This window comes from Oryctolagus cuniculus, chromosome 13 (genome assembly GCF_964237555.1).
Source record: "Oryctolagus cuniculus chromosome 13, mOryCun1.1, whole genome shotgun sequence".
NCBI lineage: Eukaryota > Metazoa > Chordata > Mammalia > Lagomorpha > Leporidae > Oryctolagus > Oryctolagus cuniculus.
The window spans coordinates 37,992,727-38,019,219 of record NC_091444.1 but is presented as its reverse complement, the minus strand read 5'-3'; the positions used below and the strand labels follow the sequence as shown (position 1 = coordinate 38,019,219).

The 26,493-nt window shown below is 47.8% G+C and overlaps 1 protein-coding gene across 1 annotated transcript in view; it reads left to right on the top strand.

Moving 5' to 3' along the window:
• Window positions 1-308: 308 nt before the first annotated feature.
• The window catches only part of TP53BP2 (tumor protein p53 binding protein 2), a gene marked incomplete in the record, with an annotated part of 51,441 nt that continues 25,256 nt past the window's right edge, over window positions 309-26,493 (top strand). Inside the window, 2 exon segments of the mRNA XM_070055374.1 lie at window positions 309-648; window positions 25,126-25,273. Coding sequence (XP_069911475.1) covers window positions 622-648; window positions 25,126-25,273 — 175 coding nt within the window.

Below are 26,493 nucleotides of genomic sequence, written 5' to 3'. Positions count from 1 at the left end.
CCCCGGGCACTTCTGCCGGGAACTGCCGAGTAGGAAACAGCCGCAGCCTCGGCCTCCGTTCGCGTCTTTCATGACCCTCTTTTCCCGAGGCGCCGCCTCCCAGTACCCCGGTTCGCCTCGCTTGTCCCGGAGGCGCGCACCCCTGCCCCCGGCCGCGCGCCCCCGGCTGCACTTCCCGCCCCGCGCGAAGAAAGAAGAGGCCGCCGGCCCCCGCCTCCCACGCCGCCGCCGCGCGTCCGCGCAGGCGCGCGCCTCTCCGGGGCCCGAGGCCCCCTCCCCTTGGGCGCGCGGCGGGCGGCGGGCGGGGCCGGCCGGGGGCGGAGCCGGCGCGGGCTCCGCGGGGCCGGGCCGGGATTAGTTGGTTTCGGAGCGGAGGAGGCAGCCCCTGCGGTCGCGAGCGCTGAGGAGACAAAGCCGCGTCCGGGGGGGCCCTGCCGGGGCGTGCGCCTCGCTGAGGCTCGGTGGCGCCTCAGCCCGCGGGGACGGCCCTGAGGACCGGCGCGCCGCCGCCTCGCAACAGGTCCGCCGCCTCCCGGCCGCCGGACTCTCCGCTCCCCTCCCCCGCACCCCGGCCCGCGGGCGCTGGAGCTCGGCCGCGGCGCGGTCTGGCCGCCCGCTTCCATGCAGTTCGGAGCCAAGATGATGCCGGTGAGCGGACGGGCGGGGGCCGGAAGCGTGCGGGGTCGCGGGCGGGGAGCGGGGCCGGGTGTCGCGGGCGCCCTGGGGTCCCCGCCGCCGCCCCGAAGTGAGTGGAGCGGCGGTAAGAAGCCCCTCCAACTTCCCCTGCCTGATTTTTGTTGCTGTTGCGGTTCCTGAAGGTCAGGACTAGGGGACTCGTGAACCTTGTTCCTTGCGTTGGCTGTTTATTTTTAAACTTTTTACTGGCGTGCAGCACGCGTACTTGTAAAGGGAGCCTGTGCCGTGGCCGTAATCGAATTTCGATCCTGAGACCTGCGGTGGGAGCTGTGTCGAAGCATCTCGGTGGAAACTGGTTTAGTGCTGTCTGTGAAGTTTCGGCTCGCAGGGCAACCCCGGTGCCCGGCTCCCGGCCGGCGGCGGCGCGCGTGGCCGGACCCCGCGAGAGGGGTCGCAGGGGCTCCCGCAGCGTCCAGGTGCGGGCTGCTCACGCGTGTGCCACCGAAGCGGGCCCGCGTTGGCAGGCATCCCGTCCGTGCGTTCACTTGTTCAGAGGAACAGTCCTTACAACATCTGTGGAGTGGAGTCGGGACAAGATTAGTTTATTTACGGTCAGGCGGCGGGAGTGTAACCTGCTGTCTCCTCTCTCCCTTGCTGTGCCTCGGTAGGGCACAGCACGAACGGGACGGATACAAAAGTTGGATCGGTGTGGGATAGGCTGTTCTGTTGGGGTTCAGGGAATTTGGAAGTGTTAATAAGCGTTCTGCATCCTAGCATACTATCTGGTATGAAGTTTGGTTGAGGATGGGAATGCCCAGTATTCAAATACGTACTCTGGATATGGGTGGAAAGCTTTGTTAAGGTTTTTATTCCATACGTTTACGTTTCTTTGTCGTGGTTTAACTTTTACAGGTTGTCTGAATTTTTCCTGGAAAATAGCAGCAAAAGGACAGGTGTTGGTTGTTGCAATCTGGTTTCTTCCTTAAAGATCAGTTTTATGTCAAGGTATCCTTTAGAGTTTCTTTAAAACCTAGGGAGGTTTTCCTTCTTCCGACTCCAGTCCAGATGATCAGAATTCATAAAAAAGTTCTGTGGCTCTTGAGGTTGAATTCGATTTAGTGGTGTGGTTTTTCTGGTTGCCTTTCTGCATCTTAGCACAGACTCAGCAGTTTGGCTGTCTAACACTTTAGTTTTCGCTCAGCTACGTCCTTTAGTGATATAGGGATTTGTTTCTTAATTTGAGAGGCAGAGAGACACACAGAGAAAGCTGGTTCGCTTCTCAAAGGCCCACAGTGGCGGGCTCTGGAACAGGTCCGATGCAGGGCCCAGGGATGCTATCCAGGGCCCCAGCATGGGCGGCAGAAGCCCGGTTTCTTGAGTCCTCACCGCTTCCTTCCAAGGCCTGCATTGGTGAGAAACTGGTCAGGAGCCAGAGCTCTGATCCAACCCAGGTCCTCTGGTATGGGATGCTTGTGTCCTAGCCTCTTGGCTAATGGCTGATCCTGTTTTGTTTTGTTTCAAATGACTCGTCCCTCAGTTTCATTGTCTGTAAAACCGGGATGATGATAGTACCCAGCTCTTAGGATGGTTTTGAGGATTAGAGTTGCTGTTTGTGAGGGAAGGGAGATTAATTGGGTAGTTCTGAATAGGTCCAAGATAAAAAAAACTTTTCCTCAGTTTGCAACACTGTATTGTTTAAACTGGAGGTTCTTGTGCCTCAGAAATAATGTTTCATTTAGCAGCCTCATGTTATGTTTCTTTATACTGAAATATTTTGGATACTTAATAAAAGTTTATCTTAACATATTTCTCCAACTTTTTAATGTGCTTGGATCTTCATTCCAGCATAAGTGAAGTTTTGTTTTGTTATTTTAAAAATTCCAATTTGTCAGGAAAAGCATTATGCTTAATATAAAAAAGGTAATCTCAGAGTGTAGGCAGTTGCCTTGATAACTTCTTAAAACATTTAAAATAGACATATCACTAACCATTTTAGCCATTTTTGAAGTGTACAGTTCTGTGGCATTAAGCTCATTCCTTGAGTGGCTTTTTTTTTTTTTTTTAAAGATTTATTTATTTACTTGAAAGGCTGAGTTACAGAGAGGCAGAGGCAGAGAGCGAGATCTTCCATCCACTGGTTCACTCATCTGATGGCTGCAACAGTCAGATGGGCCGATCTGAAGCTAGGAGCCAAGAGCTTCTTCTGGGTCTCCCTCGCGGGTATAGGGGCCCGGGACTTGGGCTATCTTCTGCTTTCCCAGGCCATAGCAGAGAGCTGGATCAAAAATAGGGAAGCTGGGTCTTGAACCAGCACCCATGTGGGATGCCGACACTGCAGGCGGTGGCTTTACCTGTTACATTACAGTGCTGGCCCCTCTTTTCTTTTCCTTTTTTTAAAAAAAGATTTATTTATTTTATTTGAAATATTTATGGGGGTGGGGTGAGGATCTTCCATTGGCTGGTTCACTCCCCAAGTGGCTGCAGTACCCAGGGTTGGGTCAGGCTGAAACCAGGAGCCAGGAGGTTCTTCCAGGTCTCACAGGTGGATGTCAGGGCTGAAGCACTTGTACACCGCTGCTTTCCTAGGTGCATTAGCAGGAAGCTGACTGGAAGTGGAGCAGCCAGACACAAACCAGTCGGTAGTTTAACCCACTATGCTGGCCCCTTGATTTGCTTTTTTTTTTATTTTAAAATTTTTTAAAGATTTATTTATTTATTTGAAAGTCAGAGTTACACACAGAGAGAAGGAGAGGCAGAGAGAGAGAGGTCTTCCATCCGCTGGTTCATTCTCCAGTTGGCCGAAATGGCCCGAGCTATGCCAGTCCAAAGCCAGGAGCCAGGTCTCCCACATGGGTGCAGGGGCCCAAGGGTTTGGGGCCATCTTCTACTGCTTTCCCAGGCCACAGCAGAGAGCTGGATCAGAAGAGGAGCAGCTGGGACTCAAACCAGCGCCCATATGGGATGCCAGCATTGCAAGTGGTGGCCACAGTGCTGGCCCCGCCTTGATCTGCTTTTAAAGGCATTGTGAAGATAAGAGTTTTCTATTTAGACTTCATTATATTAAAAATGTGCAAATAAATTGTGTTCGTGTGTTTTCTCACCAACTGGTACCAAATCTGTTGGTTTCTTTTATGTGGGATGTGAAGTGATAATTGTACCCAAAACCAGTAGAAGATGACTTTAGTAGGCTAACTAAAAATAAATAGGCAAGCGCTGGGGATCACAACAGAGGTAATGATAGGGTACTGCAGGCAGGGGAGTGATAATTACTCTCATTTTCAGTTACCTGCCATGGTTAATATCTCTGGTTCTATGATATTTCTGTAACTTGAAGGGGAGAAACTAATTGATCTTTCATACTTGACACTGTCTGACTTTTGTTCACTGAAGAAAGGCTTATTTGCACTTTGAAAGTGTGGCCTTTAGTGATCCACTCACTGGATAGAGGATCAGATGGAGGCGGTATCAAAAGCAGATGTTTCTAATCATTGAAAATTACGTTAGATATCTTATGTATTAGATTCAAACAAAACTATTTTAATGAAAGAGCTTGACTAACTCAAAGGGTTTCACTGTTTTTTCAGATAATAGTTTTATAAAAATTAACTGTAGCCGGCGCCGCGGCTCAATAGGCTAATCCTCCGCCTGTGGCGCCGGCACACCGGATTCTAGTCCCGGTCGGGGCACTGTTCTGTCCCGGTTGCTCCTCTTCCAGGCCAGCTCTCTGCTGTGACCCAGGAGTGCAGTGGAGGATGGCCCAGGTCCTTGGGCCCTGCACCCACATGGGAGACCAGGAGAAGCACCTGGCTCCTGGCTTTGGATCGGCGCAGCACACCGGCCGCAATGCGCCAGCCATGGTGGCCACTTTGGGGGTGAACCAACGGGAAAAGGAAGACCTTTCTCTCTGTCTCTCTCACTGTCCACTCTGCCTGTCAAAAAAAAAAAAAAAATTAAAAAAATAAAAAAATAACTGTACCTGTTGCTGATACGGTATACATTCACAAAAGACAGAACTCACAGTGTTCCCCAGTGCCACACAGACATCCAGAGGGCTAGAATTTGCTTATTTCACTTAGAGGTAGATGAGGCCATTTGTTTGGTGTCTGCCCAACTATAAGGGAAATGTTCTGTTTCTGGCTGTCCAGTATGGTAGTCACCAGCCACGTGTGGCTACTGTACTTGCAATGGACTGTGGAACTGAACTTTCAAAAAACTTATTTAATTTTATTATAATTTATTACTAATTATTTTAAAAGATTTATTTTTATTTATTTGAAAGACAGAGTTACAGAGAGGTAGAGGCAGAGAGAGAGAGAGAGAGAGAGAGATTCCCTCTGCTGGTTCTCTTCCCAAATGGCCGCAATGGCTGGAGCTGAGTTGATCTGAAGTCGGAAGCCAGGAGCTTCTTCCGGGACTCCCAAGTGGGTGCAGGGACCCAAGGACTTGGGCCACCTTCTGCTGCTTGCCCAGGCCATAGCAGAGAGCTGGATCGGAAATGGAGCAGCCAGGACTAGAACCAGCGCCCATGTGGGATGCTGGTGCTTCAAGCCAGGCCTTTAACTTGCTGTGCCACAATGCTGGCCCCACTAATTTTATTTATGTTTAAATAGCCATACATACCTCATGGCTACTGTATTTTTTTTAAGATTTTTATTTATTTATTTATTTATTTGAAAGGCAGAGAGAGAAAGTCAGTCTTCCCTCTGCTGGTTCACTGCCCAAATGGCCGCAATGGCTGGAGCTGTGCCAATCCAGAACCAGGAACCAGGAGCCTGGAGCTTCCTCTGGGTCTCCCACGTGTGTGCAGGGACCCAAGAACTTGGGCCATCTTCTGCTGCTTTCCCAAGTCATAGCAGAGAGCTGGATTGGAAGCAGAGTAGTTGGAACTCAAACTGGTGCTCATATGGGATGCTGGCACTGCAGGCAGCGGCTTTACCCGCTATGCCACAATGACGGCCCCTGTGGCTACTATATTATAAGTCAACAGAATGTCATCATGGAGCCCTTATACAGATAATATTTTCAAGGAAATTATTATGTATTTAAAATGATCAGTTGAACTGATCATGGCTTAATTTTTAAATGTATGACATTTTATCTTTTTACTGCTGTAGAGACATAATTATTTCTAACTGTTTTATGATGTAATAAAGTCTGATCGTTTGAGCTTTCAACTGTGGAGTCTAGAACAAAAATATTGGCTACTGCAGTATTTCCTTTTAGCAGGTTGACACCTGGTCAGGGAATTTGTTTCTGAAGGTAACTGTGCTGTCTGTGCAGCTAGAAGACCAGTAGCCTCACTTTTGCTTTAATGGGCCCCCGCTTCCACTGTGCGGCTCTGCCCTCACTTTTGCTTTAAAGACTTGACTTTAAAGCGTTTAAAAACACATGGTTTTATTTGCACATACTTCCCAAACTGAAATTGTATTTTGAAACTTTATATGGCTATACTGTGTTCTGAAAAAATTGTTTTTTGTTGAGTAAAAATATAGCAAGGTAGCTTAGATCAGTTTTTATTCCAAAAGAAGGTGTAGATTAAGTTTGTAAAGATGTTTTCTGTCTTTACACAATTGTAATTCCCAAAGGCTATTAAACCAATAATCTATTTTTAAAAATGTGCAAACTGTCTCACATTTCATGTGCTGTAGTTAGCTTTGTTGTCTTGTGACTCAGGCTGTATTAATTAAAGCTGAAGACTTTTGAAAATTTGTGTATTTTCAGTGAAACTAAATGTAGATTTTTAAAAGAAATATGCATAAATACATGCCTGCTTATATTTTAAAAATTAAAGAGTGTTTAGTCTGGCAGGGATGCAGAAGGTCTTTTATTTATACATTGCTTTTAGGAGGAAGAATTGTTTTCCTTCTCTTCATCCCTTTATCCCAACAGTGAAAACAAAGCACAGCATTGTTTCCTGGAGTTTTTAAGGAATACTGTAGACCTTTATCTCTTTTGGTAATCTACCACAATGTGTGGCACTCTGTGAAAAGTCTTTCTAAAGCTAATTTAATGCTGAATGCTTCTTGAAGCTCCTGTGTTGCTCAGCCCCTGTCTAGCTCCAGTAGGAGAGCTGTGAGCCAGCCTGTGCTAGCACGGTTTGTCACCGTGAGTTAGAAACCTCTCACCACCTTCCTCTACCAGGTATCTGGAAGAATAAGAAGAATGAGACATAAGGGTTTAGGAATCCAGAGGATTCTTCTCAGCTCATGCCACTTAATCCAGTCAAACATTATTTAAATACTTGTTCTTTTGATGATGTGCTAGGTAATGAACAGAACAATTTTCTTATCAGATGTAACTGGGAAAAGAAAACACCGATGATGGAAGTGTGTATGAAGTGTGTACTGCGGTTGGATTGTAAAGGAGATGCGAAAATTCTCCATCTTACTGGGACAGGCCAGGAGCACGGCCCTTAGGAACACAGAGTGTTAAGGAGGCAGGGATTCTTAGAACACTTTGCTTAAGGTCTTACCAAAGAAAATGGTCTTATCAAAGAAATGCAAATTCTAAACATTATTAGCTGGTGGGCAGGGAGAGTAGCTTTACAGATTTAGCAACTGCGGTCATGTTTAACCTTTTTCTACATAATATATTCAGAAACAGATGATTTATTCAGATGATAATAGAACTAGATTAGTAATGAAAATGTTTATTTGACCAGTAGGTGCTGATCTTTTACTTTTGAAATGCGTATATCAATTATTCTCTAGAATCACATTTATAACTTAGTACTACTACTTCATTTCAATTTCAAACATTTCAACCAGAAATCCCTTAAGGCACAAGTGTAGACAAGTTAAAAACCATCATGAAGAAACTGTTATAGAATAACAATTTTTTTAAAAAATTTATTTTATTTATTTGAAAGGCAGAGTTATAGAGAGGTCTTTTTCCTTTCCTTTATTTATTTCTTTCTTTTTTAAGATTTATTTATTTATTTGAAAGGCAGAGTTACAGGGAGAGAAGGAAAGACAAAGATCTTCCATCAGTTCAGTCCCCAAATGGTCTCAAATGCCCCAGGGCTTGGCCAGGCTGAACCAGAGCCAGGAGCTTCATGGGTGCAGGGGCCTGAAGCACTCCGGCCATCTATCTTCAGCTGCTTTCCCAAGCTCTTTAGCAGGGAGCTGGAAAGGAAATGAAGCAGTTGGGACTCGGAACTGGTGCCCATATGGGATGCTGGGGTTGCAAGCAGCAGCTTTACCCGTTATGTCACAGTGCCTGCCCTGAGAGAGATCCATCTGCTGGTTCAGTCTCCAAATGGTCTTAACGGCTGGGGCTGGGCCAGGCCAAAGCCAGGAACCTGGAACTCTGTCCAGGTCTCTCATGAGGGTGGCAGGGCCTAAGCACGTGGGCCATCTTCTACTGCTTTTCCAGGTGCATTAGCAGGGAGCTGGATAGGAACTGGTGCCCAGTGTTGCAGGTGGTAGTTTAACCTGCTGTGCCACAATGCTGGCCTCTAGAATAACAATTTTAACTACTAGTGGTAATAATTTATAAAAGATTAAGGCAATTTACCTGTCTTCCACAGTAAAATGGGCAATTTATATGTAAAGTAGGGGGTCCCATGCCCTGTTCTGCAACTGCCCTCCTAGGGGCAGGTGAAGGCACATCCCCTCAGAGTCCCTTTGTGTGCCTAAAACTGTGCACAGGGATTGAGCTTGGTCCTCCCAACTAATCTCTCTTTATTACACTGTGAAGTTGGTTTTCCCATTTTCATGCAACAGAGCTGGAATAAGAAGCCCCGAGGATTTAAGTAATTTGCTCTTGGTCACTGGCAGAAATGAGTTTGAAGCAGGTCCTCCTGCAGATACATGCTCTGTTGAAGATTGTGGCTGCCTGGCCGGCACACCGGGTTCTAGTCCTGCTTGGGGCACCGGATTCTGTCCCGGTCGCTTCTCTTCCTGTCCAGCTCTCTGCTGTGGCCTGGGAGTGTAGTGGAGGATGGCCCAAGTCCTTGGGCCCTGCACCCACATGGGAGACCAGGGGAAGCACCTGGCTCCTGGCTTCAGATCAGTGCGGTGCACCGGCCGCAGCGGCCATTGGGGGGTGAAACAATGGAAAAGGAAGACCTTTCTCGCTGTCTCTCTCTCTCACTGTCCACTCTGCCTGTCCAAAAAAAAGATTGTGGCTTCCTGGGTCAGACTCCCTTTTGTATACTTGACATGGCAAACGGTAGCCATGATGTAACTTCAAATACCTGTTCTCATAGTCAACAATAATTATTTTTGAAGTAGAAAAAGTTGAAGACATCTTCCCCTATTTAAATCCAAACTGGACAAGGAAATTGGCAAATAGTTGTTTTGTCATTTCAGGTGATATAAATGGAGATGCTTACCTTTCCCTGTGTGAAAGCAACATCTCAGTGACTCTGTTCCCCATCCGTAGAGATCACAGGGCTCCCACATCTACAGGGAAAGAGAAGGAGCGTCCTAATTAACCCCTGACTCAGGAGTGTTGGACTGCACCTTCCTGGAGGTGGTATCTGTAACGTGGGGAGAATGGCTGAAGTGCAACGAGCATGTTGGGAGACCTTGAGTGCAGGGAAGCATGACCAGTGCCGGGAGATGGCAGTCATCCTCACCATGGCCAAGTGCCCGCTTGGAGCGGCAATGACCTGAAGGCTCGTCAAAGTGGCGTGCAGGGATGATGCTCCACTCGTAGCTCCTGGGCTGTGCAGCGGGTGGTGATTCAGCAGGCAGAGGAATTTGTTGGAGGTAAATTAGTGGCAGATTTGGAATGAAATCATGTTAATTACTGCTGTTCATTCTCACTGACTGGATGATTATTTTTGGATGGCCTTTTTGGGGCATCCACTGTGTTCCAGGCAGTGTTCTAAGAGCCATAGGACAGTTTTCAAGGAGCTTACCTTTCATGGAGCTTACTGGGGAGTTTGGGTGTGTGTGGGGACCGACCATAAGCAATGAAGAGAAGCATGAGCGCTAAGTGGGATTTGGGGAGTAATGTGATAGGGAAAGCTGCTGTAGTTTGGATGGCTGGAGAGGAAACATTTTAGCTGTGGGTGGAGCATTTTAAGTTGCAGGATTCCCAGGGACTGGGCCAGAGGCTCTTCGAGGTTGATAGCAAGGAGAGAGTGGGAAGAGCAGAGTTGAAGACCTTCCAGCTTATGGGTTTGTCTGGGCCGGCGCACTGGTAGCTGCCACAGGAGCTCCAGGTAGTAAATGTGACACCATCTGCTTTATAGAAAAGCTCACTCTGTTGCTGTGTGGGGAATGGATCTCCAAGGGGCCCAGTGGGACTTGGGAAGTTGGCCAGGAGTGGGAGGGGCTTAGAACATCGCTGTGGAAGTGAATGCAAGGGTTCTTTTACCACACTGCAGGCCTGCTGATAGTAAGAACTGGGCGGTGAACTTAACACGATTTGTCACCTGTTCTAATAACTTGTCCTGGTGACATTTGGAAGCCCTGAAGTGAGTGAAGAAGCAGGAAGACTCACCCAGGGTTGAAATAGGACCAGGGCAGAGGTCACTCCTGTAGCTGTAGCCATGAGCACCTTCTCTGGGACTAAAGAGAAACTAAATCATATCATCAGAGAACTGAGGAGCTCCAGAGAATGATTTAAATTTACACTTGAGGGTGGGATTTTGGTGCAGTGGTTAAGATGCTGCTGGGACCCTCAGGTCTCACATTGGAGTGCCTGGGTTCGAGCCCTGAGTCCACTCTGCTTCCAGCATCCTGCACTGTGCACCACGAAAGGCAGCAGGTGATGGTTCAGGTACCTGGACCCCTGCCATGCACATAGGAAGCCCTAGATTGGTTTCTCAGCTCTTGGTTTCTGCCTGGCCCACTCCTGGCTGATAAAGGCATTTGGAGAGTAAACCAACAGATGGAAAATCTCTCTGCCTCTGTCTGTCTTTCAATTAAAAAGTAAAATTAAAACATTCAGGCTGAGAGGAAGCCTTCTGGTTCTTTAAAACTGAATGAGGTAAGGCCGGCGCCGCGGCTCACTAGGCTAATCCTCCGCCTTGCGGCGCCGGCACACCCGGTTCTAGTCCCGGTTGGGGCGCCGGATTCTGTCCCGATTGCCTCTCTTCCAGGTCAGCTCTCTGCTGTGGCCTGGGAGTGCAGTGGAGGATGGCCCAAGTGCTTGGGCCCTGCACCCCATGGGAGACCAGGATAAGTACCTGGCTCCTGCCATTGGATCAGCACAGTACGCCGGCTGCAGTGCACTGGCCGTGGTGGCCATTGGAGGGTGAAGCAACGGCAAAGGAAGACCTTTCTCTGTCTCTCTCTCTCTCACTGTCCACTCTGCCTGTCAAAAAAAAAAAAAAAAAAAAAAGAAACCTGAATGAGGTGTTCAGATTTCTTAGGAATCCATAATAAATGCATTAGAACAATGATTTTTTAAGATTTATTTATTTTATTTGAGAGGCAGAGTTACAGAGAGAGGGAGATACAGAGGTCTACCATCAGCTGATTCATTCCCCCAAATGACTGCAACGGCTAGAGCTGGGCTGATCCGAAGCCAGGATCAAGGAAATTTATCCGGGTCTCCCACGTGGGTGCAAGGGCCCAAGTACTTAGGCCATCTTCCACTGCTTTCCCAGGTGCATTAGCAGGGTGCTGGATTGGAAGAGGAGCAGGTGGGACTCAAACTGGTACCTATATGCGAGGCCAGTGTTGAAGGTGGCAGCTTAACCTGTTAAGCCAAGAGCTGGCCCCTTAGAACACTCTTACATGACTAAACTATTCTGGAGACTTCTATGTTTTTCCATTACAAAGTTATTCAATCTCTGTGCTTTTATATTATTTGTATTTCCCTTTTCCTGACAGTTACAAAGTAGACAGATCTAGGAAAAATCAAGTCAAAGCTGGCATTAGGTCTCTCCATGCCAGTGTCAAAACATCCAGATGAAGCTGCTAGTTTGAATACTCGGGCAATTTTGGGAAAATTGGTTCATTTCCTGGAAAGAAGCAATTTTTTTTAAAGGTTTATTTATTTTACTTGAAAGAGTTACACAGAGAGAGGAGTGGCATAGAGAGAGAGAGAGGGAGAGAGGTCTTCCATCTGATGGTTCACTCCCCAGATGGCCGCAACTGCCGGAGCTGCGCCAGTCCAAAGCCAGGAACCAGGAACTTCCTCCGGGTCTCCCACGTGGGTGCAGGGGCCCAAGGACTTGGGTCATCTTCTACTGCTTTCCCAGGCCACAGCAGAGAGCTGGACAGGAAGTGGAGCAGCCGGGTCTTGAACCAGCACCCATATGGGATGCTGGCGCTTCAGGCCAGGGCATTAAGCCGCTGTACCACAGTGCCGGCCCCAGAAGCAATTTTTTTTTTAAGATTTATTTACTTGAAAGAGTTACACAGAGATAAGAAGATGCAGAGAGAGAGGGAGAAAGAGAGAGAAAGAGATCTTCCATCTGCTGGTTCACTCCCCAGTTGGCCACAATGGCCAGAGCTGTGTTGATCCAAAGCCAGGAGCGAGGAACTTCTTCTGGGTCTCCCACGTGGGTGCAGGGGCCCAAGGACCTGGGCCATCTTCTACTGCTTTCCCAGGCCACAGCAGAGAGCTGGATCAGAAGTGGAGCAGCCAGGGCTCGAACCAGGACCCATGTGGGATGCCAGCACTGCAGGTGGCAACTTCACCCGCTATACCACAGCACTTGCCCCAAGGGTAGCTATTTTGGGTAATGGTTTGCAGACGGGCTCTTTCCCTGGTGGGTTTGCTCGCTGCTCTCCACAGCAGGAGACCTGGGCGTTCATCCTGCTTCCCTTCCTTTCATCCTCTGCCCGCTGTTTGTTCCCTGTGACTTAGTGCCCTCTCTCCAGGCCTGGGGCTCCTTTCTGCTTTGTGCAGCCTCTTGCCTGGACTGGTGCAGTGCTCTCATTTGCACCCCTCACTTAGTCTTAGTCTTACTTGTTCCCTGCACCTTCCCCTCATGCGTCCACTGCTTCCATAGTGGTCTCTCTGCACCAGCACCGTGACTCCCCCACCCAGAACTCTTCCAGACTGCATTCTCTTACCGGACTGCATGCAAACCCCTGAGCCCTGAGCCACGTTTCTTTATGTAGTCTGGCCTAGTGGGTTTCAACCTGCTTGTCTCAGTGATACTTATCCATTCCAGAATTTTTAGTCTAGTTTGCCACATAGTACAAATGACTGAAAGACAGAGCACCAAACATGTCTGTGTTTAAAATACTTCACTGGCCGTGGTGGAGCGCCTGGCTCCATGTGCCATGGAGGAGTGTCTGCTTGCCCTTGACTTTTCAGCCTGCCTTTGGAATCCTGGGAGGGTCTGTGTACTTCCTCTTACAGGATCCTAAAGGAATCTGCGTTAGGGTTCTCTGTGGGCTGAAGATGTGATTCCTTCCTTTTGCCCACAGCAAGTTGTCGCCTGTTGCATTTCGTGCCCGATGACCCACTCTGCTGCCCCAGCGTTGCCCTCACTATGTGCGTATGAAACGAGTTTCTTTGTTGCAAGTTTTGCAGCATGTCTGGGGCTGGTGGGTTGAGACTTGATCTGTCCCTTCCTGCGTCCAGCCCGTGCCAGGATTGTAGTCAGGATGGCGAGCTGGGTTTTGTCTGTCTTGCCCATGTTCTCTTCCTGCTTGTCAACCTCCTGCTTGCATTGGCTGCTTACATGCTGTGTCAGGCTGTCTTCAGTTCTCGCTGGACCTGGGCTGTGTCTTGGGGAAATTCACTGTTCTGTGAGCTTTGTGGGCTCCACTTTTGTTCTTCTTACATTAACTCAGCGTTGGACACATTGCAGGGTTTAATAAATATTGTTTGGGTGAATGAATGAATATTCTTAACTTTGATTGCCTTCACTCAGGGTAGTTCTTGCCTACACTTCCATAGCAAAGTGGGAGGTGAAAAGGAAAGAACTAGGAGTGAGCATTGTGGCTCAGCGGGTTAAAGCTCTGGCATGTGGCTCTGGCATCCTGTATGGCTGCTGGTTCGTGTCCCACTGCTCTACTTCTGATCCAGCTCCCTGCTGAAGTACCTGGGAAAGCAGCCGGGGATGGCTCAGGTCCTTGGGCCCCTGAACCCATGTGGAGACCAGGAGGAAGCTCCTGGCTCCTGGCTTCTGGCGTCAGGAGCTCAACCTCAGCCGTTGTGGCCATCTGGGAAGTGGGCCAGTGGATGGAAGACCTCTCTGAGTCCCTACCTCTCTTTGTTAACTCTTTAAAAAAATAAATCTTAAAAAAAAAAAAAAAAAAAAGGAAAGGAAAGAACTAGAAGCAGTGGATTGGTTGTACTCAGAGCATCATGGGTGGATCTTAAAAATAGAGTGCCAAGCAGAGAGAAGCAAATGGCAAGCTACTGTGTAGTAACTTTATGTAGGGTAAGACCTATGCCTACAAAACAGCAGGGCTTGGTTTAGAAGGAAGTGTGCCAACATCAAACTTACAAAATAGTTGGCAGGGGAAGAATTAACTACATATATATCTTTAGTTCATTACTTACTTCTGGATTGTTTATGAGCTATTGAGAGCAAAGTAGCCTGAGGTGTGTTACATTGAGGATATAATCACAATTTGAACCCTATCTAAATAAATTTGAAAAGGAGAGAAAAGATGTCTTGATTTATCCCCAAATAAACAGAATGCTTTGTTTTTTCATCTGAGATTGGCATTGAAAAAGCCTCCTTTTAAATGCTGCCAGGCATTTATGGATAAACATTTCTTGTTTTAAGATTTATTTAGTTATCTGAAAGGTGGAGGGTGGGGGTGACAGAGGGAGAGATCTTCCATCTGCTGGCTCACTCCACAACAGCTGGGGCTGGTCCATTCGATGCCAGGAACCCAGAACTTCATCTGGGTCTTCTATGTGGGTGCAGGGGCTCAAGCATTTGGGCTATCTTCTGCTGCTTTCTCAGGCACATTAGTAGGGAGCTGGATGGGAAGTGGAGCAGCCTGGACTCAAAACAGCATCCAGAGCAGCCCCTTAACCTGCTGCTCCACAATGCTGAACCCTGGTTTTAGATCTTAATACAGTCTATGGCCATACCACCCTGAACGCACCTGATCTCATCTGATCTTAGAAGCTAAGCAGGGTCAGGCCTAGTTAGTACTTGGGTGGGAGATCTCAATACAGATTGAGCATTCCTAATCTGAAAGTCTGAAATCCAAAATGCTCTAAAATCTGAAACTTTCTGAGCACCAACATGACACAAGTGAAACATTTTACACTTGACTTTACCTGATGCGTTGTTGGTGTGCTAAAACATTGTATCAAGTTACATTCAGGCCATGTGTGTAAGTGAAGGTAGTATTTAGACTTGGGTCCCATCCCTAAGGTATCTCATTACATATGTGCAAATGTTCCAAAATCTGGGGGAAAAATCCCAAATCTAAAATACTCTGTTTCCAAGCATTTGCAATAAGGGATACTCATCCTTTATTTTTTATTATTGGAATTTTCTTAAATTCAAAATATGCAAGATACATTCTGGTGTTATGGATCATGGTGTTCTGCTGTTATTGGGTTATCTCTGGCATTATAATGATTAATACACTGTACAGTTGATGTATATTGCTATTATCTACTAGTAAACAACTAATGCTATCCATTGCTTATAGCGGATCACGCAAACCTAGCTTTTTGTTATTTTCTTGTGGAAAAGTCATCTAATGCAGTGATTCTCAAACTTGTGATTACCCCTGTGTTTCTGATTTAGAAAGCCTGGGATGTTGTGTTCTGACAGGTTCCCCGGTGATGCGGCTGCTGCTGGCGAGGGCCACACTTTGAGAACCACTGCTCCAGTGCCCACTCCCTCGCAGCAAAGCCTGCACTCCTTGTTCCTGACACAAGGGTGCCGTGTGAGGTGGGGCCCAGTGGCCGTCCACTGGCACTGGCACTGGCACAGGCCCCCGTCTCCAGAGCAGTGGCGTTCAGTCTAGTCGTGGAGCAGTCCTAGCTCCTTCCCAGGCAGGGCCTTTTCATGGGATGCCTTCCCCTACATGTTGCAAGTGCACAGCTTTTTCACTGCCAGCTTGGATGTCCCCTTCCCCATCATGATTATGCAACTGTCTTTCCCACCTTTTTTTTTTTTTTCTTTTTAAAATTTTGACAGGCAGTGTAGACAGTGAGAGAGAGAGAGAGAGAAAGGTCTTCCTTTACCGTTGGTTCACCCTCCAATGGCCGCTGCGGCCGGCGCACCTCACTGATCCGAAGCCGGGAGCCAGGTGCTTCTCCTGGTCTCCCATGCGGGTTCAGGGCCCAACCACTTGGGCCATTCTCCACTGCACTCCCGGACCACAGCAGAGAGCTGGCCTGGAAGAGGGGCAATTGGGACAGAATCCGGTGCCTCGACCAGGACTAGAACCCGGTGTGCCGGCGCCGCAAGGCAGAGGATTAGCCTAGTGAGCCGTGGCACCAGCCTCCTGCCTTTCTTTTGTAATTCTCTACCATGTCACTCTGTGGACTTTGGTGTCCCTGTGTATTACTGTTCTCTCTGCTGAAAAGGATGCAAGCTTTCTCATCACTTTATTTCTGTTGTCTAAACTTGCTTGTGTGCCCTGTAAATACAAATGGATGAATGAATGGAAGGTGTTGAAGTCAGCAAGGAGTTGAGAGGAAGACAGAGCCAGGAGCTTCTTCTGATCACGCCTGTGCGTCTCAGGGTGGAGCTGTTAGCTCACACACGCATGTGAAGAAGTTGATTGGCAGACCGCTTGTTGATGACACCCTGGTTTTCAGAATGTAGTGAATTTTCCTGTCAGTTAATGTAAGCCTTTCATAGTGTATCGTTTCCTCCCAAGAATGTTGGCCAGCTCCGCATGTGAGTGTGTACTCTAGATACTGAGTGAATGGCCAGTATACTCCATGTGTGACTGATTAACTTTGACAGAGTATTGTTCAGATGGGATTGAGACTTCATGTGCTTGTTGTTGATTTCCAAATTCTAACTTAACTATACATCACCAGAGAAACTGTGATGTAAAAAAGAAAATCCCATTGATGTGACTTTTCTGATTTTGCATTAAATAATTAAATTTGGCTGATAGAAACTATTGAGCTGATGTCAGAAATATGGCATGAGAAAAAGTAATACACTCATTTAGTGTGGAAGTAGGTTTAACATTGAGCCCAGTTCAAGTTCGCTGCTCCTGTTCTGATCCAGCTCTCTGCTATGACCTGGGAAAGCAGTAGAAGATGGCCCAAGTATTTGGGCCCCTGTACCCACATGGGAGACCTGGAAAAAGCTCCTGGCTTCAGATTGGCCCAGTTCCGGCTGTTGTGGCCATTTGGGGAATGAACCAGTGGATGGAAGACCTCTTTCTCTCTCTCTCTCTCTCTCTCTCTCTCTCTCTCTCTCTCTTTTTCTCTGCCTCTCTGTGGCTCTTTTTTAAAAAAATTGAGCCTTAACAGAACCTTGGCAGACATTACCTAGGATAATGGGTGGAGATTTTACAAAGCAGTATAGTGGCCCCAAGAGTAAACTCTTGGTGACAGATGCAGCTCAGAAATCATAAGGGGCCTCTGACAACTGTTATAAGGTTGGAATGCACTATTGGGGAGACTCAGCGATGTAGTGTCCCCATGGCTCCTGAGAGGGGCTCCTCCAAGACCCCTAAGGGTTGCCCCCTCAGAGACGGGGGATACCTGAAGGAACAGTCCTAGGTGAGACCACCAAACAGCATAGCATACTTCTTGGAGAGGGTGGCAGCCTGGCCACAGCTGAGACAAGAGCATGTCTGAATTAGGGATCAAATCTGCCGGTGCTCTTGGGGTACATTCCCTGAGGAGCGGGAGGCAGAAGATTCCAGAAGACTGGAACAACCTACATCTCATTTCTGAACTCTTTCCTGTGTTCTAAGCTGTGGTGGGGTTGTCTGTGTGTATGGGTTTGAGAGACTGGATGCTTTGGTTGATGTTGCTGTTTCTTAGTTAAATCCTCTTTCTGTGTACCATGAGAGGTGTTTTAGCTTGGTGAGGTTATAGGAAGTATAGTTATAGGAAAGCAGTGGAGGATGGCCCAAGTCCTTGGGCCCCTGCACCTGCGTGGGAGACCTGGAGGAAGCTCCTGGCTCCTGGCTTCTGATCGGCGCAGCTCTGGCCATCTGGGGAGTGAACCAGCAGATGGAAGACTTCTCTCTCTGTCTCTACCTCTCTGTGTACTCTGACTTTCAAGTAAATAAAAAATCTTTTTTTAGAAAGATTTATTTTATTTATTTGAATGACAGAGTACACAGAGAGAGAAAGAGACAGAGAGAGAAAGAGAGGTCTTCCATCCGCTCGTTCACTCCCCAGATGGCCGCAACGGCTGGAGCTGTGCCGATCCGAAACCAGGAGCCAGGAGCTTCCTCTGGGTCTCCCATGTGGGTACAGGAGCTCAAGGATTTGGGCCATCTTCCACTGCTTTCCCAGGCCATAGAAGAGAGCGGAATCAAAAGTGAGCAGCCGGGACTAGAACAGGTGCCCATATGGGATGCCAGCAATGCAGGTGGCAACTTTACCCACTATGCACAGCGCCGGCCCCTGAAATATGTTCTTTAACATGGTTTCTGCTGCACCACACTCCTGGGTTTCTGTTTTTTTACTGATGACTCTTGCTCAGGTTCCTCGGCTGGCTTGCATCTGCTCTGGGACGCTGGGTTGTTGTCAACTAGCCCAAAGCACAGTCCTCAGCTCGGTTTCCTGTCTGGCTGCTCTGATCTGGTCTCTTGATGTCAAGTGCAAGCATTTACCTATTTCCTCACATGTCCTGAATAATGTCTGCTAGTTGTCTCATTGGATTTTGAAGTCCCTGTCTTGTGGGCCCTCCTTTGGCCTGTTCCTCCTTCCTCATCTCAATACATTATACCCCTTTTGATCCAGTTGGTTAATCTGCAAGTCCAGATTCATCTTGATTCCTCTCTGCCTTCACATCCCATAGCCTGTCCATTGAGTAAGTGCTGATAGCTCTGCCTTCAAAATGTGACTGAAATCCAGGTCTTTCTTGCCACCTTTGCTGTTTTCCACAGTCTGTGCTACAATCATATTACTGAGTGGGGCTGCATCTACCCCTCTCTCTCTTTTAACGATTTATTTATTTGAGAGGCAGAATTACGGACAGAGAGAAGGAGAAATCTTCTGTCCGCTTGTTCACTGCCCAAATGACCAAAACGGCTTGAGCTGGGCTCAATCCGAAGCTGATCCGAAGCCAGGAGCTTCTTCTGGGTCTCCCACACAGGTGAGAGGCCCAAGGACCTGGGGCATCTTCTGCTGTTTTCCCAGGCTGTTAGCAGGGAAATGGATAGAAGAGGAGTAGCTGGGACTCCAACTAGTACCCATATAGGAGCCAGGGGCTGGTACCACATTGACCTCTTAAGTGGGCTTCCTTCCCTGGCTCCCTCCAGTCATTCATGCAGCAGCCAGAATTGAGTTTTTTAAAAAGTAACATAGATGGGCCGGCGCCGTGGCTCAATAGGCTAATCCTCCACCTTGCGGCGCTGGCACACCGGGTTCTAGTCCCGGTCGGGGCGCCGGATTCTGTCCCGGTTGCCCCTCTTCCAGGCCAGCTCTCTGCTATGGCCAGGGAGTGCAGTGGAGGATGGCCCAGGTGCTTGGGCCCTGCACCCCATGGGAGACCAGGAAAAGCACCTGGCTCCTGGCTCCTGCCATCGGATCAGCGCGGTGCGCCGGCTGCAGCGGCGGCCATTGGAGGGTGAACCAACGGCAAGGGAAGACCTTTCTCTCTCTGTCTCTCTCTCTCTCACTGTCCACTCTGCCTGTCAAAAAAAAAAAAAAAAAAAAAAGTAACATAGATCATTTGCACACCCTGTTCAAAACCCTCCAGTGACCTCCTTTTGAAAAAAAATTGAGACATAACTCACATATCATGAAATTTTTACCCTTTTGAAGTATGGAACTCTGGTTTTTATTGTAGTCACAGGTTGTGCCACTATTGCTGCAATTTCCAAAATTTTTCATCACTCCAGAAAGTTGTCTTGTACCTGTTAGCAATCACCCTCCATTTCTACTTCCTGCAGCCCCTGGCAACCACTAATCTACTTTCTGTCTCTAATGATTTGCCTCCAGTGGTCTCAAAATTAAAATCCAGCTCCCTTGCTGTGGTCTTAGGCAGTGGTTCTCAGTGTGTGGTTTCTAGACTAGCACATCAGCATCGCCTGGGAGGTGGTTAGGAAATGTGGAATTCTCGGTCAACACCCTAGACCTATGAATCAGAAATTCTTAGGGTGTGTCCCAGCATCTATGCTTAACAACCCTGTGTCCATGCCCAGGTTTGCAAACCTTTGGCCTATAAACACATGCATATCTGGCTTCCGCTTGCCTCGCTGAATTAATCTCCTGTAATCCTTTCCTCTTGTTCCCTCTGCTGTGGCCTTCCCCTTCCGCAGAGGTGACCGAGGTTCCCTTCCCTCTGCATGGTATGGTCTTTGAGACCTAGTCTTGTGCCCTCACTGCATTGAGCTGGTTGCTTGATCTCCCAGAGCCCTCTCTGACTGCAGAGTAGGGAGAGGAATGCTGTCATGCTGGCCGCCTTTTGCTTGTTCCCCCTACCCTCTGTCTTCACTCTGTATCTCCCCTGCCCTGCTTCATGCCTCAGGAGGATGACTTCCAGAAACCGCATCAGTGGCTTCTCTCGCCATCTGGCTTCTAGCTAGGTTTGCCCAGTGGGAACTCGTTGGAGGACATAAGGTGGGGGCGGTTTTTACTCCTCTCCCTCCCTCCCCGGGGTCTCCTGTGGGCTGGGATGTCCCTCTCCACACAATTCTCTCTCAGCTTTGGACTGTGTGCAGTGTTAGCTGTTTCTGATTATTTCTGCATTAGAGCCCAGATCATACAGTGGATGATCCATACATACTGAACGAAAGGAGTGCTGGGACAGAAGTAAGACGGCTTTTGCAGGGAAGAGATGAGAAGGCCGCTCCGTAATTTCAGGGTGTTTGGCTTTGCCGCTCTCTGTACGTTGCACCGTTTAGCAATTCCTGAAAAAAAGGTCCTTTTCTTTCCTATTTTCCCCCTACTGGCTCCAAGATGTGCTGCCCTCACTTCACAGCTCGCAGCACTAGTCTGGCTGTGCCTTACACGTGACGGCGTACTGGATGTGATGAAGTGAGCTCTCCCTTTTCCTGCAGGCAGGCAGGCTACCCATGCAAGCCTTCCGTGAGAGAAACGTCATTGTGAGAAAAACCCGGAGGTCCGGTGGCGTGAGGTTCTGCCCTGAAAGCAGTGAGTGGCAGTGATGCAGTTGGCACTGTGTGGCCATTATTCTTCTATATGGATACTACTGAGGAAAGGGACAGCAAGGTAACAGTAGTGGCTGGAGCTCAGGCTGTGGACAAGGTTGGATTTGGATCTTGGCTTTGCCATTTAATAGCTGCGTGGCCTGGGCAAGTCACTTGATCTCTCTGTGCTTCAGTGTCTTCATCAGTCAACTGCAGTAACATCGGCAGGATTTGACACCTGCTGTGACACCCAGACACAGTTCTAGGTGCTGAGGTTATGGCACTGCACAAAGACAAAACCCTCGAGTGTTAGGAGCTTATGTTCTAGTAGGGAAGCCAGGTTATAAAAATGAGATTAGTGTAATACGGGGTATGTTAGCTACTGTGCCAAGGAGAGAAAAATCCGGGGAGCGAGCCAGGGTGTGTGTTTGCTGCTGGAATTTAGGGGGAGTGGCTAGGGAAGGCCTCAGGAAGAGGTGACATTGGAGTTAAGACCTGAGGAAATGTGGAAAGGAGCTGTGTTGGCACAGTGCAGAGAGCACTGCAGACAGCAGCAGCAAGTGCACGGCTCCCAGGTGGGAGCATACCTGGTCCATTCGAGGAACAGGGGATGCTGGGGGAGCAGAGAAGATGGGGGGGGGGGTTAGAAGGAGATGAGGCTTAAAAGGTAATGGGGCATGGGCATTGGTGTGGGCAGATCATGTGACACCTGGCAGGCAGTTGCAAAATGCTGGCCTCTATTGGCGCCTGGTAAACACTTCTTAAGTGGTGGCTACTGGGGAACTAAACACTCTCATTTTGAAGATGAGGAGGTGAACTTAATTCCCTGAGGTTGTTCTCTAATTAAGAGTGACCTCAGATCTCCTCCCTGGCAGTCCGCAGAAATGTCATGGTGCTTGCCTAGCATCGAGACCACAGTACAGGCACTAAAATCCCCACAGAGGCAGTCTTCATACGTGCAAGGTGGCAGTGGGGTCAAGTCATGCACTTGCCATTTGTGCCAGGTTAATCCTGTGGGAAAAGTAACCTTAAAGGGAACGCATCTCTCATCATTCTTAGCTGTAATTGAACTCCATTTTAAAATTTAATTTTTTTTTTATTTGGGAGAGAGATTGTGAGAGACTGAGATTCATTCCTCAGACGTCTGCAGTGGATGGAGCTGTGCTGGGTCAGAGGCAAGAGCCAGGAACTCACTCTTGGTCATCCATGTATGTGATGGGGAGCCAGTCACTTGAGCCATCCCTGCTGCCTCCCAGGGCCTGCATTAGCAGGATGTTAGACTCTGCAGCTGAAGCAAGGCCTTGATACGGATATCCTGATGTGGGTCATGGGTGTCCTAACTGCTAGGCCTGATGCACATGCCAGTAACTATACTTTTAAAAAATGAAGCCGGTGGTTTGCCAGAAAGTAAAAGGCCAGATCTCCATTAAAATTTGGGTTGCCATTGTTAATTGGAGCATTTCTTGATATCTTCCTGCTATAAAGGACAGCTTAAAGAGTACAACAAAGAGCAGAGGAGCAGAATTGTACCTTGACCTTCTCATTTCAGTGGCAAAGTAGCTCACTTCTGAGTCCGTCTTCATTTATAAAGAGAAAATAATACCTGCTCTGCTTATCTGAGTTGATGTAAATTTCTGAGATAATGTGTTTGAAAGCACTAAAAGGTGAAGTGTGCCATTAATTTTCATAATAGCCTCTCCTTTGTTGATATAGCGTGTGTTCAGTATGTAGACAGTGTCTCCAGCATATTTACGTTGAGAGCGGTTACTGTTTTTAAAGTGACAGACATTGGGGAGTATGGCGAGGTACTGTTTGATTTTAACATATCAGTTATTGGTCTCCATCATTAAATATGTGGTCTCTTTTGGCCAGAGCAGTGGTAGGGTAGAATTATGCAAGCTTCATTAATCTTCATTATTTTTCAAGGTTTTTTGATTTCTGTGTAGCAGTTTTAAGTGCTATCTTGTTGGCTAAGTTGAGGCCTAAAACTATCTTTAAGTAGTACAGTTTAGGGGCCGGCGCTGTGGTGTAGTGGGTTAAGTTGCCATCTGCAGTGCTGGCATCCCGTATGGGCACTGATTTGAGTCCTGACTGCTGTACTTATACATCTCCCTGCTAATGCACCTGGAAAAGCAATAGAAGATGACCCAGGTACTTGGGCCTTTGCACCCTTCTTGGGTGCTACTACTGCTATTCTTCTATATTCTGGGTCATCTTCTATATTCTGGGTCGTCATCTATTGCTATTCTACTTGGGCCCTTCTCTCACCCACGTGAGAGAAATGGAAGAAGCTCCTGGCTCCTGGCTTCGGATCAGCCCAGGTCTGGCCACTGCAACTATTTGGGGAGTGAACCAGTGGATGGAAGATATCTCTCCCTGACTCTCCCATTCTCTTTCCCTTTGATTCTGCCTTTCATGTAAGTAAATAAACACTAAAAAAAAAAAAAAAAAAAAAAAAAAAAAAAATAGTAGTACTGTTTGTTGGAACATGAAAAACTTTCCAGTTAACTTGAAAGCTTCTGGGCTTATATTGGAAAACTCCATAAAGGTTTTAAAAAGATCATTTCTTCAAACAGTATCCACTGTTTTTCTGAGTTACACTTTATGTTATAGATGTGAGAGTTAAGAGCTTTGGTTACAAAAAGTGGAAACTTTGGCTTCTTCTGGAAACATGGTTTTAGTACAAAAAGGAGCTCCACAGCTGCCAGCCCTCTGCTTTCCCTGTGCATGTGTCCTCCTAACTCTGACCAGATCTTGAAGCACCTGAGCCCGTGGCTAAGCCAGTTTCCACCCTCACCTCTCCACAGGCACCCCCTTAGTCTGGTGTAGCTTTCACGATTCTGGGGTCACAGGTGGAGAAGTTTAAGCTGGAAGGAGAGGTTGTATGACTGTTGGCAGACCCTGTGGCTGCTAGATGACGTTCTTGTTTCCACAGCCCGATCCCACTCACTCTGCTATTTCTGTAGTAATCTTTGAGCTCCAGCTCTCCCCAGGGTTTAGCATGCTCGTTAACTATTATAAAAGACTGTCCCAGCCCATCAAGTGCATGTGCCATAGACATTGCACTCTTTCTTTAGTTAGAATTATTTTCCCGGGGCCGGCACTGTGGCGCAGCGGGTTAATGCCCTGGCATGAAGCGCTGGCATCCCATATGGGTGCCAGTTCTAATCCTGGCTGCTCCTCTTCTGATCCAGCTCTCTGCTCTCTGCTGTGGCCTGGGAAAGCAGTGGAGGATGGCCCACATCCTTGGGCCCCTGCACCAGGTGGGAGACTTGGAAGAAACTCCTGACTCCTGGCTTTGGATCGGCGCAGCTCCGGCCATTGCGGCCCTCTAGGGAGTGGATCATCGGATGGAAGACCCCTCTCTGCCTCTCTTCTCTCTGTGTAACTCTGACCTTCAAATAAATAAATAAATCTTAAAAAAATTATTTTCCCAGGATAAATTCTTGCAGTGGGATAACTCTTTGAAATTATTACTGCTTTTTATATCCTCATATGTATTGATTTGCATGGAGTGTGTATTCATTGAACTGTGTGATCGTAGAGGTTTAGTCATTTGTATTCCTAACAAAAATTTATTTGCTGTTTCACTCAGTTTCTTCAGCATTGGGAGTTAGCAAAATATTTTTGTAATTTAATAGGTGTGAAAGCTTGAATTCTTTAGTAGCAGTGTTTTTAAAATACAGTCTTTCTTTGTACTGGGAGAAAGATTTTTAATGAATTTTAATTTTCTGCTTATCTGAATATTCAGGTAAATTTTAGCTTAATAGCTTATCATTTCTGCTTATACCTTACTAATGAAATCTTATACTTGAAAGTGGGTTACTTAATTTGATTAAAACATCTTAGGTTAAAAACACCAGTTTTTGAATAGGGACGTGTGCGCATGATATAAAGGCGAGATTCCCTCCAGTTCTGTCTCCTGTCCCCATCTCCTCCAGAAGCTGTTGAGTTAGCTTCCTAATCATCCTTCCAGAAAGTGCCTGTGTGTCATAAGTTTCAGGGTGTGGGATCTTCTGAGCAACCCTTAGGGACTGGTAGCAGAATTTATTTGTAGTGTTGGTGGGCACATACTAAAAACTACAGAAGTGTTTGATAAATAGCACAAATAAAACAAATTTGATGGGAGTCGTACTGGGCTGTGAGCCAATTTGTACTCCGGGGTCCCTCAGGACGCCGCAGGCACTGCAGGGAGAGGGCAGGTCCTCTGGTCCCACATGGGCTAGGGGACCGCCAGGCTGTGGTGCCGTCCACTTGCACTCCCTACTGAGATTCCCTGGGAAGACAGGATCTAAGGGGAATACCACCGCTGCAGACAGTACAGTAACCTCAGTGTTTCTCTTCCCGTTTCCAGATGTTTCTCACCGTATACCTCAGTAACAACGAGCAGCACTTCACAGAAGTTCCAGTTACCCCGGAGACATCGTGCCGTGATGTGGTGGATCTATGCAAAGAGCCCGGCGAGAGCGAGTGCCACCTGGCTGAAGTGTGGTGTGGCTGCGGTAGGAGGCGGATGCCCTGTGCCTTAGTTCTGCTGTCTTGTCTCACTGTCGGGTTGAGCACAGTGCTATGTGTGAATGTCCGTGTTTGCACTCAGAGCCTGGAGTAGTGTCAGTCAGAAATGGGGTTCTCAGTCTGGCTTGTTGTGTGACATGGAGTCTTTAACTGTTTTTCTGCAGTTAAATGAAGACGCTGCAGAATAAAATATCAGAGGTCATAGGTCAGGTGACTAATGTACCTGGGGAAGCTTCAGAGTTGCTACAGTCACGTGTGGTGCTGTGTGTGTATGTGTGTGTGTGTGTGTGTGTAGGCTTTACTTAACAAGAACTTGGACATTCTGCCTAATCTTTGAGTCCCGTAGGCCCGGGGGAGAGCAGCTTAGTGATGAGGAAGTTCAGTGGCAGGAGGCCATGGTGGAAGCCTTGCAGTTGGTCTCACTCTGAGTTTCTGGAGCTCTAACATGGGACATCCTGGTTTCTTTCTGGCTGCACAGGAGTTTGTAGATGGGGGAGTAGTTTTTCATCATTTCTGCCTTGGTCCTGCACCTCTGAGTAGACTCCCTGTCTCCTTTCTCCTGTGGGTACTGGGCATCCTCGGGGCAGGTTCCACACTGTGGTCCCTGAGTGCACCCCCTCTACATTATCTGGCTCCTGCTGAGCCCTCACGTCTTACCAGGGAAGTCCTTTTATTCCTCTTTCCTACAGTCAAATGTTCTAGAAGGGCTGTAGCATGCTCTGTGCATATTTATTTTTTGTTTCCCTTCACATAGGAGCTGAATAGATCATTTGCACAGAAAAAGCCCAAATAACCTTTTAAAAATGAAAATTGTTGGCCGGGGCTTGCCATACTAGCATCCCATATGGTCCCTGGTTCGAGACCTGGCTGCTCCACTTCTGACCCAGCTCTGCTGTGGCCTGGGAAAGCAGTAGAAGATTGCCCAGGTTCCTTGGGCCCCTGCACCCATGTGGGAGACCCGGAGAAGGCTCCTGGCTCCTGGCATCAGATCAGCCCAGCTCCGGCCGTTGTGGCCATTTGAAGAGTGAACCAGAGGATGGAATACTCTCTCTCTCTGCCTCTGCTTCTCTATAATTCTGCTTTCCAAATAAATAATCTTTTTAAAAAGATTTATTTATTTATTTCAAAGTCAGAGTTACACAGAGAGAGAAGGAGAGTCAGAGAGAGCAAGGTCTTCCGTCCTCTGGTTCACTCCCCAATTGGCCGC